Here is a 16,979-nt window from a genome sequence, read left to right as displayed (position 1 = left end):
TGAACTACTTTTATTTAGTTTGGTAGAAAAATTGCAAAATAGTGCTATTTCCATATATTCCTCACACTTTCCACTAATAATGATATCTCAAATAACAATACCAAAGTTACCCAAACCAGAAAAGTAATTATGATACAATGCCATTAACTAAAGACCGTGCCCAAATTCTACCAATTTTTCTACAATGTATATAGTACTTAAATCTTCTCAGTCTCTTGTATCCCATGCCAGTGCCTCAATTTTTCCTTTAATTTTAATATTTGACTTCCTTTAATGTATAAGTGTGTTGAATATCTACATTGTCAGCCATCAAATATATTTTGCTAAGAAAATGAAGCTATAGTTTATTGCCAATAATGACTTTTCATTGGAAAGTTGGTAAACCATCCTTTGCTTCAGTGTACGTAATCTGTCTGCCTTTTCCTTTATGTCCCACTTCCCACGCCGCCCCACCCCCACCCCCCACCCCATGAATCCTTGCTTGTATTAACTGTCTGACACTTGCTTTGATTTATGATTTTTTTTTTCTTTAACAATTCTGGGGATCAAACTTTAACATAAAGTAGATGTATTGACTACCAACTAAATGGGACCCTTGTGAGTCAGTTTATTTTTCTGGGGCTTTGTTTCATTATTTATAGAATATAGACACTGGACTATAGGGGTCTTTAAATCCCTTTAATCTGTAAAATACTGACTTTATATGTATGTCCCTGCCTAATTTTATTATTATATTTTTCCCTGACTCACTGCTTCAGTTTTGGAAGGCTACCTGTGGACCAGTGAGGGTTGTTACTATGTGTCTTTTTTTAGATATTTATAGAAGGGTTTCTGCAAGATAAATTTTAAGGACTTAATCTCCTTTTTCTCTTTTACCTGTTACTCACACATGTATTTTGCCTATCTGGTTTTTCCACTGGGAATTAATGTGGGTCTGAAACAAGTATACTTTTGTTCAATTTAGGATAATAAGGTAAGTTCCAGGAGGATGTCCCACATCTGTTTTTTATCATGGTAATTATAAATATAATGAAGACTTACATCCTCTGGCTTTTAAACTCAACTTGGGGGGCGCCTGGATGGCTCAGTCGGTTGGGCGTCCGACTTCAGCTCAGGTCACGATCTCACAGTTCGTGAGTTCGAGCCCCGCGTCAGGCTCTGTGCTGACAGCTCAGAGCCTGGAGCCTGCTTCACATTCTGTCTCCCTCTCTCTCTGCCCCTTCCCTGCTCATGCTGTGTCTCTCTCTGTCTCAAAAATAAATAAACATTAAAAAAATATTAAAAAAAATAAAAAAATAAACTCAACTTGGAATTTAATAGTGGGTATCTTCCCCTAAAACCTAAGCAAAGTATGTCACCTTGTTTCTTTTAAAAGTTCCTTGAAAAATATCAATTAAAGTGGTACAACTGTTTGAATGTTTAAGTGACCAAATGCAAAACTATGAAACATATTAGCAAACATAGCTAATAAAAAAGTTACTTCATATGAAATTAAATTGCTGAGGGAACTTCTAGTGGACTTGCCTTTTCATCTACTATGAAAGAGAATGAGTAATTGAGTATTAATTCGATGAGTTCCAAAATGTTTTATGTTTATAAATTATAACTTATTTCATGGGACTAACAAGAATATTCAAGAATAGGTATATTATTTTGTGTTCAGAAGTTAAAGCTATTTTTGCTCTGTTCTCTCTTAGTAAATAGGCAGAATTGGGTAGTAAAAGCACATTAATGGAAATTACTTTCTCTCTCTCCCATCCACAATGAGGATGCATATTTTGTATTCTTTCATGAGATATTTCATCACGTGCAGCCACAACAGGAGACAGAGGAGAGGCTCTGGAAAACAAAGTTGATTACATTCACAGGCCTGAGAGAAAGAAGGCACAGCACAACATACTGGGCAACATAAGAGAGACAGCGTGGTGGTCAGGAGGTCAAAAATAGGAATGAAGGGAAAGCTTTAGCTAACATCCTTTATTGGCATTTCTGTGAGAAAGGCAAGCAGGTAGGATAAACACTTTAGAACTGGCTTGTGTGAATACTTCCACTGGATTTTAAATGATAGGAGTGATAGTTTCTTGGTACCTGGCCCTGGGATGATTTTAAGGCAGAGGAGTATTCTCTCTTAGGCTGTGGACCAGATAGAGGAGGTATGGCTTTGGATTGGTCAGTTTTTTGTTTGTTTCATTTTGTTTTAATGCACAATGTTACATTAATTTTAGGGGTACAATACAGTGATTGAGCGACTCTATGTATTGTGCTATGTTCACCGTAAGTGTAACTATTCTCATACAATGCTATTACGTTGTTATTGACCATATTCCCTATTTTGTACCTTTCATCCGTGTAATTTACTCATTTGATAACTGGAAGCCTGTATCTCTCACTCCCCTTCACCCATTTTGCCCATATCCTACCCATCTGCCCTGTGGCAAACATCAGTTTGTTCTATGTGTTTACGGGTCTGGTTCTGCTTTTGTTTTATTCTTCCTTCATTTCCTTTTTTAAATTTTATTTATTTTATTTTTTTCATTTTTAGACTTCACATATAAGTGAAATCATATGGTACTTGTTTTTCTCTAACATATCATTTAGCATAACACCCATTAGGTCCATTCATGTTGTTGCAATGGCAAGATCTCATTCCCTTCCCTTTTATGGCTGAGTACTATGCCTTTGTGTGTGTGTGTGTGTGTGTGTGTGTGTGTGTGTGTGTGTGTGTGTGTGTGATCTTTTTTATCCATTCATCAGTTGATGTACATGTGAGTTGCTTCCATATCTTTTCTATTTTACATAATGCTGCAATAAACATAGGGGTGCATATAATGTTTTGAATTTGTGTTTTTGTCTTCTTTTGATAAATACTGAGTAACAGAATTGCTATATCATATGGTATTTCTATTTTTAATTTTTTTGAAAAACCTCCATACTGTTTTTCATAGCGACTGCGTCAGTTTGCATTCCCACCAACAGTGCAAGAGGGTTGATTTTTCTCCACATCCTCACCAACACTTGTTTTTTCTTGTCTTTTTGCTTATAGCTATTCTGACACGTGTGAAGTGATGGTTCATTGTGGTTTTGATTTGTATTTCCCTGATGCTTAGTGATACTGAACATCTTTTCATGTGTCTGTTAGCTATCTGAATTATGTACATCTTCTTTGGAAAAATGCCTATTCAGGTCCTCTGCCCACTTTTAATCAGATTATTTGGGGATTTTTTTTTTTTTGGTGTTGAGTTATAAAAGTTCTTTTTATATTTTGAATATGAATGCCCTTATCAGATATATCACTTCTGTATATCTTCCCTGCTCAGTAAATTGTCTTTTTTTGTTGTTGTTGTTGATGCTTTTCTTTGCTCTGTACAACCATTTTTATTTTAGGCTAGTCCCACTAGTTTAGTTTTGTATTTGATTCTTTTTCCTGAGGGGACATATCTAGAAAAATACTGCTAAAGCCGGTATCAAAGAAATTACTGACTTTGTTTTACTTTAGGAGTTTTATGGTTTCATGCCTCATATTTAGGTCTTTAATCCATTTTGAATTTGTTTTTATGTATGGTATTACAAAGTGGTCCAGTTTAATTCTTTTTCATGTAGCTGTCCAACTTTTTCCTACAGTATTTATTGAACAGACTGTCTTTTCCCCATTATATATTCTTGCCTCCTTTGATATAGGTAGATCATATAAGTGTGGGTTTATTTCTGGGCTCTCTATTAGGTTCAGTTTATTTATGTGTCTGTTTTTGTGCTAGTACCATATTGTTTGATTACTATACCTTTGTAGTGTATCTTAAAATACAGGATTGTGATACCTTCAGGTTTCTCTTTCTAAAGATGGCTTTGGCCATCTGGGGTCTTCGGTGATTCCATGCAAATTTTAGTTTTATTTGTTACAGTTCAGTGAAAAATGCTGTTTGTATTCTGATAAGGATTGCATCGAATCTGCAGATTGCTTTGGGAAATATGAACATTTTAACAAATCAGTTCTTCCAAATGGGTTGGTTAGTTTTCACATCAAAGGCATATTCCTGGCTGGGCCCTTGCTGTCTCTAAGAATTGGCTATTCCTAGAAGAGGCAGTCTCCTCCTAGGTGGAAAGGTTCTTGTAAAGATGTGAAAATATCATAATTTACAAAAAATAAAAACATTTAAAAATATTTAGAACACAACTCTGATATTATTTACAACTTTTATGTAGTATGTAAAAATGAGCTATATACCCATTGCTGATTTGTAAGGGAATTCTTAAAATGAAATTATCTCTGCCCTTCAATCGTGTGTACTTTCCAGTTTCATTTGAAAGGAATGAATGTGAAGAGTGTATTTCTTTTGCTTAGAGCATTTAGCAAAATCATTTCCAGATGACTGGCACAGTAATGGTATATTAGGTTCTTCATGGAAACAGATCCAATAGGATGTGTACATAAAGAGTAAGAGAGAAAAATGTAATTTGAAGAACTGGCTTGCATGAATGTGGTGGATGGCAAGTCAAAAATCTGCAGGATGGTCAGCTAGGTTGTAGACCCAGGGAAAAGTTGAAGTCTGAAGATAATTTAGAAACTTAATTCCCTCTTCCTCAGGGGACTTCAGTCTTTTTGTGTTTGTTTTTGTTTTTGTTTTTGTTTTTTTTCTAATGTCATATGAGTGGATGAGACCAACCCACAATATGGAGGGTAATATGCCTTACTGCAAGTATATGGATTTAAATGTTAATCACCTAAAAATTACCTTGACAGCAATATCTAGACTTATGTTTAAACAGGTATCTGTATATCTTGGCCTATTCGAATTGACTCATAAAATTAACGATCACATATGGCTGGCTGAACAAAATACTTCAAGATGTGGTAGTATAAATCAATAAATAATTCCCATAAGAGCAATAATAGCACAGAACGCTAAAATGTTTGTTAGTGGTGGTCATTTTCATGCTAACCTGTTTGCTCATCTGTCTACATTTATTAAAGATTACCAATTTATGAGTTCTGTGACTTTCCTTGGGAGATATTTCTCTGTGAATCACTCACATTTCTGCATGTCTTCGAGCGAGACAATTATTGCCTTTTATTCAGAAATATTCTTTCAAGGACTTTTGTATAGAAAAGAGCTTTGGAATAAGAGTTAGTTTATCCCTACAGTATAAAGGACAGTCCTGTTTATTGCCCTTTAGAAAAGATTTGGGTTTCCTTACTTCAGAATTATTTCACAAACTCACTGTTTGTGAACACATCTATGTGGGCTGAACCCAGTCATCCCCACGGGACTTTGGAGTAAAAGAAACTGGTCTCAGTTTGCTCATGACCATGCTACTTTCTATGCTGTGAGTAATAAAGTCCTTTATTTTGATTCACACGTCTTGTGTCTTCTAGCATCATCCACGAAACAGTACTGGGCTAAGTTGTGAGCTTGAAAGTAGGGGAAAAAACTCAGTTCTTAATAATTCTTGAAACCTTCCATTTGATTATCATTTAGATAGATTATCATTTATTAGTAACTATGATGAAAACTGTGGTGCTTTCTTTATTCTCTTCTATGCTCATCACTGCATCAAAGATGAAATATCTGAATGCCATAGAGAGACAGTCTGTGACACTGTCCTCCTAAATTGAAACCAACAATATGCTTTTGATAATAAAAAAAGGAAACCGCTATATTTTAATACATTCTTTTCTTCTTAAAATAAGACCCTATATGCACTTTACATTTCTCTTTAAATACATCAGTAAAGTATTTTATTCTGATTGAGAGTAGTTTGTGTATTTATTCTCTCTGACCTCTAAACTGACCTGAGAAAGGACCTGGAATGAAAATGAGGATGAGAACATCAGCCTCAGCTGGCCATGGAGGGCAGATGATAAAGAGAACTTCAGTCTAGCCAAAGATTCCTGCATCTCCAGGAGATAGGGAATTTAGCAGGCAAAATTTATTGCCACGCTATAATTAAATCAACTTCATTCACTCATGTCAGAAACATAAAAGTTGAGATGCCTCAGGCCACATTGAAATACACAAAGAGGATGTTGATTAATTGAACTACATGAATAGGAGACAGGAGAATTGTCCAAGTGCTGACTCTGAGGCAAGGTAAGACATCTTCGGCCCTAGGCAGATCTACGTTACATGCTGCACATGCAGTTATTTAAGGCACGTGATCATCCTCTGCACTCGCACACTGTTGTAATGCTTCATTCCAACCCCCCAAAATAATGTTCGCATTAAGAATAGAAAATCTTGGCTATATTGGGAAAATATAGGCATTGTCTTTTTATGATGGCAATTGTGGTGTATAATTTCCAATTCCTTATTACGTTAATCCCAATTCTCTTGTAAAAGGTCAAGACTCATGGATTATTCTGGAGATTCCATCTATGCACCTTAACAAAACTAACATCACTGACCACATCCATTGCGTTTCTTTAAAAAAAAATTGGACCCAGTTTTAAAAGTAAACAATTTTATTTTAAGTATATAAAACTTGAATCCTCTTCTGTTCCATAAATGTGTAAAATCTAAAAATCAGGCCTGCAATGATGTTAGTGTTAGAAATTTTTCTCTAGTCTTTAAAAAATGTTTATTTTATCTAATTCTGGGTATTAATTGAAATAACTTATCTAATTATTTCTTTAAAATCCAAACAATTATTTAATTTACATAAATTGTATTATCCTTTATTCATCCTCATTATCTTAGTGGTAGATATCACCTATAGGAAATATTCAAGAATTTTTCACTTAAGTGAAAAGTCTAGTTTTTGATGAGTGCATGTTTTTTAGCAGACTAGTCATATATTACACCCATTTATAAAGATTATTCTTAAAATACCAGAACAAAGTTTCCAAAAGAAAAATGATGGGAAGTTGAATAATTGGAACCAAAACAATATGTTAATCTTAAGTATTTACAGAGTATATTAAAAGGTCCATTTTTAATCTGAAGTATATGGATAAATATCTCAATTCTTTACTTAGAATGGAACATGTAGATATGTTAATAAAAAAATTATAAGAAAACATTATCTGAAATCTTTTTTGAAGGAGTACAAGCATGTTGAGAGTCCTCTCTTATTGATAAATGAAAATGAGCATTTTGTTAAACTTAAGGGAAATTTTGGCAGATTAAAAAATACATTTGTAATCTTTGTTTGGTATTACTTATATAATAACAATAACAATATAGTAGTGAATGTTGATTTTACAATGTAGAATACTTGAACTCTACCCAAAGATATCAAGGCAATTTACTCTAGCAAATTTTACCAACTTCACCTTTCTTACATCTGAACAGCCATATGTTTCCTCAAGCTGGTAATTCATATCTCTGTAGTCATCTCTGTTTGTTTGAAATTTGAGTGACATTAACCTTCATATGTCCTGATCACCTTGTTGAAATATTTTGGTCTTAGAGTCCTTAGTAGTCCATCTCAGATTCCAACCAATGCTTCTTGAAATAAAAAAAATGTACATTAAACCAATGTTCTCGGTCTTAGTGTTCCATCAGTCTTAGTTTAATTAAAGATACGATATGATATGGAGTCAGAATACTTTCTTCATGAATGTATATTTGTTGAGAAATGGATTCACTTTGAGGCTCTTACAAAAGAACACCCTGTTAAAGATAGGCTAAAAAGATCTCCAATTTGCACGTAGACTCTTAGGAATTTCTTTATTTTAAAATTTGTATTCAACCTCATTTTCACCCACATGGGAAAGAAGAACAAAACACACACATCCAAACATCTTTAAAAAGCATTAAGCTAGGGGCGCCTGGGTGGCGCAGTCGGTTAAAGCGTCTGACTTCAGCCAGGTCACGATCTCGTGGTCCGGGAGTTCGAGCCCCGCGTCAGGCTCAGGGCTGATGGCTCAGAGCCTGGAGCCTGTTTCCGATTCTGTGTCTCCCTCTCTCTCTGCCCCTCCCCCGTTCATGCTCTCTCTCTCTCTGTCCCAAAAATAAATAAATGTTGAAGAAAAAAAAAAAAAGCATTAAGCTAATCATTTCCTTACTATCTTAATAGATTAGGTAGTTAGCTAAAGGGACAGATATAGTGAAAATTATACTATTAGTAATATATTAATAATAATATTTATATAACATTGACTATGTGCCAACCATTATTTTATGTATTTTACATATATTAATTAATGTTAAAACCATCCTATGAATTAAACACTAACATTACACCTGTTTTAAAGATTAGGGAATTGAAGAATAGAAAGGATAAGCACTTTAGAGATACAATTAGTGGCAGAGCCTAGGCCTTGTAATTCCAGAACTTATAATTTTAATCACTACTTTATGCTGTTCAAGAATTTCATTTTCCAAAAAAAAAGCAAACAACACAATTGGGAACAGGATTCACTCAGTTTTGAAATTCAATTCCATTTCACTCTCACTATGTATTCACAACTGACTCTACGTATACTATTTCTAGTTAAAGTTGGCCACTGGTCACAATGCAAGGAAAAATTAAATCATAAATTTAAGGGAGATAAACATAAAGTATATTTCTATCAAGTAACACTCATAAGGAGAAGAGTCAGGACATATATAGAATATTGTTTTTATCCGCTAAATGAGTAAAAACTAACATATACTGAGAATTTACAATATTGCAGGTATGCTAAGTGCTTTACATGCAGTAGCTAGGTTACCCCTTGTTATCATCCTCTGGTGTAGGTGCTATTATCTTCACTTAATGAGTGTAGAAATTAAAGATCAGAGTGACTGAGGTGCTTACCCAAGTGTCAGCAACAAAATTTCAATCCAGATAGTACTGCAACTGCTTCCAATGAAAAATGAATAAAAATTGTCAAGTTAGATGTCAAAAGGAAAAGTTATAAAAATAATAGGGCTATTGAAGATGGAAATGTCCATGCTGGAATGGATTTCAAATGTAATACAGTTTTTGAAAACCAACTAACAAGATAAAAATCAACCACAAACTATGATAGATATAAAGGAAAAGAATAAACAGCTATTATTTTCCCATTATTCCAGAGCTGGAAAGTGCTCAGGAAAATTAAGTGTCGATATGGCAAAGACAAAATTAAAGTTTTTTTTTTCTAAGCATAGACACAATTAACCTGTGAAAATGACTCATCCTGGATGGTAATGAAGCAGATAGCTTAGTGAAATTGAGAAAACATATCTGATTCACTATAATGGGATTTTCAGTTAGATCAAATCACACATTGTATTAGTCATCCTCAGTCAGGGCCTATGCTGATGAGCAGAAAGGGTCACGTAAGAAAATCTTATTTTCCTCCAAGTCCAGAAGGGTCGTGATTAAAAAATATGATAATAGTAAACATTTACTTCACGTTCAAATGAGGGAATGGCACGTAGATGTGCCAGTGGTGTGTGAAGGCACAGTTCTGTCTCTAGTGTATTACTATGTCCTGCTTTGCCCCATGAGTTGCAGTTCTCTACCTCATACCAGGGAGGAAAAAGAGACAAAGGTTTCCTTGGTTTCGAGAGAAGAAAAGGAGTTCCCGGTAATTTCTCATGCATTAGAAAAGTGAACTATCCTTAGGATGTCGTGAACAGTTCGGAAGGTGGTTCATAAAATGGCAAAAAGCAAGGGCAGGACTCACCACAGGAATTAAAGATCTCACAGTTTTAAAGATCTCTATGCTGAGGATCACTGACTTGTATTTTTATTCTAATTCTGCCACTACTTGTGTGATGAAGGACAATCAGCTTTGAGTATAAAGTGTTGGCATTTCCCTTTCTGTAAAGCATTTGAATTAGTTGAACTCGTATAAGTTTATATATTAATAATATTCCTTTGGATTATCACTGCCTGTATCTTACAGAAGGCTGTCATAGTATCCTTTGTAATATAAGTCTAGGATATAGAGAAATATTTTAGTGTTTCTTTGAGATTTACTGTTCATGCAGTTCCATGATGAAAGCCTGTTCTGGGCTTTCAGAGATGTGCTTCTGCTGGACCTGTTCATCTCTTGGCAGGAGGGCATTCCTATTATTTTATTTTTTATAAATAATTTTTAAGTGTATCCATTTAAAAAAAATTAACAGTTTATTTTTGAGAGACAGAGAAAAACAGAGTGCAAGCAGGGATGGGCAGAGACACAGAATCTGAAGCAGGCTTGAGGCTCTAGGCTCTAAGCTGTCAGCACAGAACCCCAGACAGGGCTCAAAGTCACCAACTGCGATATCATGACCTGAATCAAAGTCAGAAGCTCAACCAACTGAGCCACCCAGGCATCCCAAAAATTTATCCAGTTTTGTGTGAGTGAGAGAGAGAGAGGGAACGTGCATGCATATACACACAAATGAGGGAAAGGCAGAGAGAGAGGCAGGGAATCCCAAGCAGTCTCCACAGTGTCAGCACAGAACCCAAGGTGGGGCTTGACCTCATGAAACTGTGAGATCATGACCTAAAACAAAATCAAGAGTGGGATACTCAGTCAACTGAGCCACCCAGGTGCCACCCCCTTATTATTTTGATTATTCAGATTACATATTCCAAGTTTGAATATGTTTACTTTTTGAACATAGTCCTTGTTCCTATTACTAGATTTTCCCCTAAATAGTCTATATCTATGTTCTGAGAACGTTTACCCTTTTGTGCTCTCATCACTTACAGCAAGGGCAGGACTCATCAGAGGAATAATGCAGTTTTAAAGATCTCTACACTGAGGATAATGGGACTTGGATTTTTATTCTAATCCAACCACTTCTTGCGTGATAATAGACAATAAGCCTTCATTTTAAAGTGTTGGCATTTCCCTTTTTTCACTTCAAAGTGTTGGCACTTCCTGTTTTTCTCCAGATCACTATTTCAATTAAAATATAGAGGATCTGCTGTTCACATAAAATGGCGTTCAAAGTAAAATTGAAAAATATTATGTGGAATGGTGATGTTTTCCAAAACAACCTATAAAGAATCCAAGAATCAGAATTCATTCCTCTTTAAATTAAACATTTTATTAAGTAGAACATAAGTAGTGGACACTGTTGTGAAATGTGTTGTTCTCTTGTTTTTGCTTTTTACAGATCTTGATAATGTGGAAGGAATTGCTGTGGACTGGATCGGAAATAACCTTTACTGGACAAATGATGGCCATAGGAAGACCATTAATGTGGCCAGGCTAGAAAAAGCTTCTCAGAGTCGGAAGACTCTTTTAGAGGGAGAAATGTCCCATCCCAGAGGGATTGTGGTGGATCCTGTTAATGGGTACGTAATATTTGATTAGACTAATAGGAGGAAGATATATATATATATATATACACATATATATATATGTATATATATATATATACATATATATATGTATATATATGTGTGGTGTGTATATATATATATATATATATATATATATATATATATATATTTATATTTAGTAGCAGTAAGTTTGATTTAAATTCACACATGAATGGCCTGATTGGGAAAGCTACTCATTTAATGATTTTCTCTTACAGAAAATATGCTAACTAAATGTGCCAAAATACATTTAACTGAAATAAACAGATTATTTGTATAAAGGATATATTTTTGATGTACTCAGATAAAGACCATACTTCTCCATTTTAGACTGCCTGACACCAAGATAAATAATCGATTGAAAGAATCAATCAATTTAATTTTAAAGGGCATTAAAATTTAATGTATTCATAAAATAACAAAGATTTTTATTTATATTTTTTGATACATTTACTGTGAGCCAGGCATTTTGTTAGATAGGTTCACTATACTCCTTTCCTTTTTCTCACCATAATCCTTTGAATTAGTTGCAATTTTCATCCTTGATTTATAAAGAAGAAAAAGGTAATTGATTTGCAAAAGATCATTCAATTATTAAGTGACCAACTAGATACTTAAACTCAAGCAGTATATCCCAGAATTTACTCATAACCTCTATACTGCACTAATTTTTACTAGTCTAGGTTAGTAATCACATAATTTTAGCATAATCATAGTTTTCATAGAGTGAAATCATTTTGAGGTATGTACCACGTGTTTTAGGATGGAATAGTTTATGCAATACTCACGTAAATTTATTTCCTTTTATTTGTATTCAGAGCTATTACCTGAACACAAACAACACTGTACATATAGAAATATTAAAAAACTATGAACATTCCTAACAGAATGTCAGAATTAAAAGAATAGATTACATATTTTAAAAGTGCAGTTGTTATATGTGACATTTATAACCCCATGTCTTCTATTTCACTGTTTGAGACTAGCATCACAAAATGAACATACCTTACACCTTACTACACACATACAAAAAATACTTCATTGAATAGGAAACATGTGGCTTCCTTATAAACTGTGATCACCAGATTATAGTTCCTAGAATTGTTTGTGTTGAGAATAGCTCCAAACACAATTACGGTGCTTCCTTTGACTGACATTTAAACAGTGGCTGAACTCATTGTATGTGTTTTTATAAGACATAATTATAATTTCAGTGATTTTATGTGTGAATTCTGTAATTATCTGTCCTATTCCTGGCCTTTAAAACCAAACCATCTATCTGACCTTTAAATCAAGGCAATCTGAGAAACTATTTATTACACACGTCTTCTACATCTTCCTGAAGCAAGATATCTTAAAACAGCATTATTGTTCTCAGTATTCTGTTAGAGAAATACTTTGTGATAGTTAGAGTCTTCATGGTTTTCAGATGACACAAAAATGGAAGTCATAGAATCATATGATTTAGGAGGAAATTTAGAGGCCACTAGTCCCATCTCTCAATTCCTATTCAGGAATCTCATCCAGTATTTCTCTAATAGACAAGCATCCAACTTAGATTTGAAACCTATAGCATCTACATAGTTGACAGTATTTGGGGGCAACTCAAATTGACTCATTGACGCAATATCTGCATCTCTGTAATATCTACTAGCTGACTCTGTATTTGCTCTAGTGCTACAAAGAATGACTCTTCTACCTCTTCCATCAGACATTTTCTAATAGAACACTGCTATTATGCACCAACCTGAAAACCACACATATTTGTACACACACACACACACACACACACACACACATATTTTTTTTTCTCCTAGCAATATACTACACCAGACTTTTGCACTAGGTATACAGTGGTTAATAAAACAGGCATAACCTTAATCCTTATGAAGCGTCTTCTGTTGTCTATGAGGTGGAGGGTAGGTAGATAGAATGAGAAATAAGTGCCCAATGGGCAACTAACATAATTTCAACAGACCAGAATGGAGGAGGAAAACAAACGGGATGACATGATGGAGACTAATAGGTAGAAATTGATTTCAGTAGGTTTGCTGAAAGGCCTGAGGAGGCATCATTTAAACCAAGATGTAATTGTAGAGAAGCACTTGGCAATGGAGAGTGAGGGAAAGAGGATTTCAGATCAAGAAAATGGTGCATTTGAAGATCTTAATTTGGGTAAAAGCTTGAATGTGAGGAATGGCAACGAGGACAGTGGAGCTGCACCATTGATAACAAGGGGAGAAGTGACGGAGATGCACTTGTCCACCAGGATGACAGCTTTGTACTTTGCCTTCGGTGCAGGGTAAAATGTGGAAGTGAGAATCAGATTTATATTTTAAAAAATCGAATCTGACTTTCCTGGGGAGAATGGATTGGAACATAGAAGTAGAATTGGGATCATGTGAATTTAATTGTCCCAATTATTGCTTGAGCATAATATAATTAAAAAAAAGAAAAGAAGAAACTTTAGTTTGGAAAAGTCCATTTAAAATAGCACAGTGTAACTTTATACAAAACATTACAAAATAAGACACTTGATTTATTAACATGTTTTTCTACCATAATATCTATTTGCAGCCATACACAGAAGGAGAGCATTACAGGTTTTCTCTACCATAATAGCTTATTAACAAAATTACTCATTCTAGAGATTTACTTCATCCAGAGATTTATAAACAATTACAGAATTGGTAATGAACATGTTCATATAATTCTTTATTCAAATATACTATTAACTGCCATGTAGGAAACCTAATGTGCTTGGTGTGCATGCACACACACATTACCTGTATTATAAAATAGAATGAAATAATGTTCTTCAAAAATAATTGAGGTTTTTAATTCAGAATTGAGCTTTACACAATGAATAGGATTTGCAGATAAGTAGATTTGATCTCAGGGTCTTAGGATGTGCAGTCATAAGGTTAGTCACTGTCCTCTGAAGGGACAGTGTAAATACTTGTTTAGAGGCAGGGACGTTAATGGCCATTTTGAGATGAGATAAGTTCATTAAGCCTAAAGCAGAGGGCATGTGAAGGAACATAGAGAATAAATTAGAAATATGCAGAAACCTTCAATGTTGGGATTAAAAGATGGGATTTTCTTTTCTGACAACAGAGTAATCAGATGGTTTTGAGAATAAACGTCACATTTTTTTAATTCGTGACCTAGGAAGACAAGTGATAGCAATATGACAGGCATATGTGAACAACCTGTTAGGAGTTCCCTTTGAAAATGGATAAGAGACAGACTGTGGCATTTGTAATAGGAACAGAAAAGAGACACTGGAAGAATACAGTTGGCAGGTCTCAACAATTGTTGAAATGGGGATAAAGCTGGAGGAGGAATTGGTTATGATGGCATGTTTCTCAAGCTGATAGCTACAGGTGAATTCCCTCTGTTCCAATAATTTCACACTTCATAATTAATGTCAATAACTTAGAAAACTGCATCTTCAGTTCTGACTCATCAAAATATTATCTATAGTAAATGTGTCCAAAGCTGAGCACATATTTTCCCTCAAACATGATCTCCAGTATCCCTATCTCAATTAATCGTACCTGCTCTCAAGTTAACTGCTAGATGTTATGGCAACACTAAATTGAGTTTTTTAACTGTGAAATTTATGGCAGAGAAGTGCTTAAGGATTTAAATATTTCTAGGGTCCACCACATAATACTGTTTAATTGGGGTACATTATTAACATCAATAGTCCAAGCTTAGTGCTGTAGGATACAATTATGAATAAGAAATAATCCCTGACCTTAATTATTTTAATTTTTAATTGAAAGCATATGACATGTGACACGTCATATATAATACAGGGCTTAAGTGCAATAAATACTATAAAATAACTAAAAAAATGTCACGAGGAAACAATGGAAATAACTTATTTTGACAGAGAGGCTAGAGATAGACTTCATCAAATAATTGTATTTGAACAGGAGTTGAAAAATAGAGGTGCAGTTTTTCTTGCCATATTAGCAGAAGGCTCGCTTAATCTAATATTTATTTAATGAATACCCAAGTCACACATATAAAAATAATTTACATTAGTTTCTGCTTTCTATAGTTCCTATTTTATGTGTTTAGGAATCATCACATTTCATACTGATTATAAGTCTTCTACAATATAACTTTTCATTGCATAATGAAATTGATAATCACATACGTAGCTTTTGTTACATTGGCATTCTTATTTAAATATTTATCTTATATTGTATTTGAATAAAGATAATCTTAGATAATGGATCAGATCACAACAATTTCTTCAAATAGCAAAACAACATAAAATATGCTTGTGTTATCCAGAATTACCCATACTTGCGTCTGCATATATGTGTAATTTGGGTTGGAGAATCAAAGAAAAAGAGTGTCACTATGGTCAAAAGAAAAACTAGAGGGGAAGATAATTGCAATTTTAACAAGTTGTAAATTAGCAACAACAATAAAACTGCATTGACTAACCATATTTAATATTTCAAGAAAGTATTAACAGAAATATAAAAAGTTGCATATTTCTCATTCGCATACTCAATTTATGCAGTTGAAGTCAACCGCTCATACCAAACTAGCATAGGACTAGAGCAACTAGAATGACTGCTTCATTTGTTCCTAATTTTGTCCCAATATTGAGACCACTTGAAGAACATGCAAGCAAGATAAACATATTTCCATGTTTATTTCTAGGATTAGAATGTATTTTGACTTAATAAAATTCACCAATATCAATAATTTTCATGTCTAAAAGGACATATCAACATAATTGTAAACTGTCACGGGAATTTTAAACACTTGAACTGGAACAAAATAATGGATGGTGTGTTATATCCTCACTTGTTCCAAATCTTCCTGTTTAGATCTCAATAGGATTTTTAGTCATGGATACAGATTTTTCCCAAATGACCTCTGAAATTCTTTAGGGTCCACAAAATGTGGGAGGAAGAGGATCTACTACGGACATTTTTAAGGTCAGCAGCTTAGAAAAGCTTTAGAGCTTTATAAAGTTGTATATGAGGCAACTGAATTGAAACCTACACTTTAATTAATAACTATGGAACTTTCACATGACCCTAGAATAACACATGTGGAGGGTTTTAACCTTAATCATGAAGGAATTGGAACATTCCCTCAAGCCCCCTCTCCCACTATTATAGCTTACACAAAACACTTGTTTTTAAAGGCAGAAGCTTTTTTTTGAGATAGAAATTAAAGCTCAAAATCTCAAGGTCAGTCAACCTGATGTTATTAAACTTATGTGCAGCTAAATCATCTTCTGTGGATTTTGAGGTAATAATAAGCAGCAATAAAGCATAGATAATTTGCAACAGGAAGACAAATTAGGCTTGACCAGATAAACCCAGTATGGTCATACTTTTTAGTACAAAGGCAATCCAATTGCCTGTCTTACAAAAATAATAATTCATCTGAGATTAAATAAAGCCTGGAGTAGATCATTAATAGCACCATGCATTCTCGTGTCAGTCAATCTGCTTTTCAATCACACAATTGATTGTATGTTTTATGAAAGGGGTAACATTTAAAAATAGTAACACCTCAAAGATCAATTTCCAAACTTGGTACTGACACCAAAGAAAATCAATATTTGGTACTTACTCTTAGATTAAACAATGAATGAGGCCAGTAATTATGGTCATCGTGGTAGTGGTTTTCTCTAATGTGTCTAAATGGACTGGCTTCACTGAACACATCTGTACTTCCCTGGGTACCTCACAGATGTGCCCTCCCTTTGG

At 34.2% G+C, this 16,979-nt stretch overlaps 1 protein-coding gene across 1 annotated transcript in view; it reads left to right on the top strand.

Annotated features, from left to right (window-relative positions):
* The window catches only part of LRP1B (LDL receptor related protein 1B), a 1,940,511-nt gene that overhangs the window by 1,177,836 nt on the left and 745,696 nt on the right, over positions 1 to 16,979 (top strand). The window contains exon 14 of the mRNA XM_023259298.2: positions 11,019 to 11,199. Coding sequence (XP_023115066.2) covers positions 11,019 to 11,199 — 181 coding nt within the window. The remainder of the gene's footprint in view (positions 1 to 11,018; positions 11,200 to 16,979) is intronic.

The sequence above is a fragment of the Felis catus genome, chromosome C1 (assembly GCF_018350175.1).
Source record: "Felis catus isolate Fca126 chromosome C1, F.catus_Fca126_mat1.0, whole genome shotgun sequence".
NCBI lineage: Eukaryota > Metazoa > Chordata > Mammalia > Carnivora > Felidae > Felis > Felis catus.
Note: the sequence above shows the minus strand (reverse complement) of the source record. Positions and strands in the feature narration are given on the sequence as shown.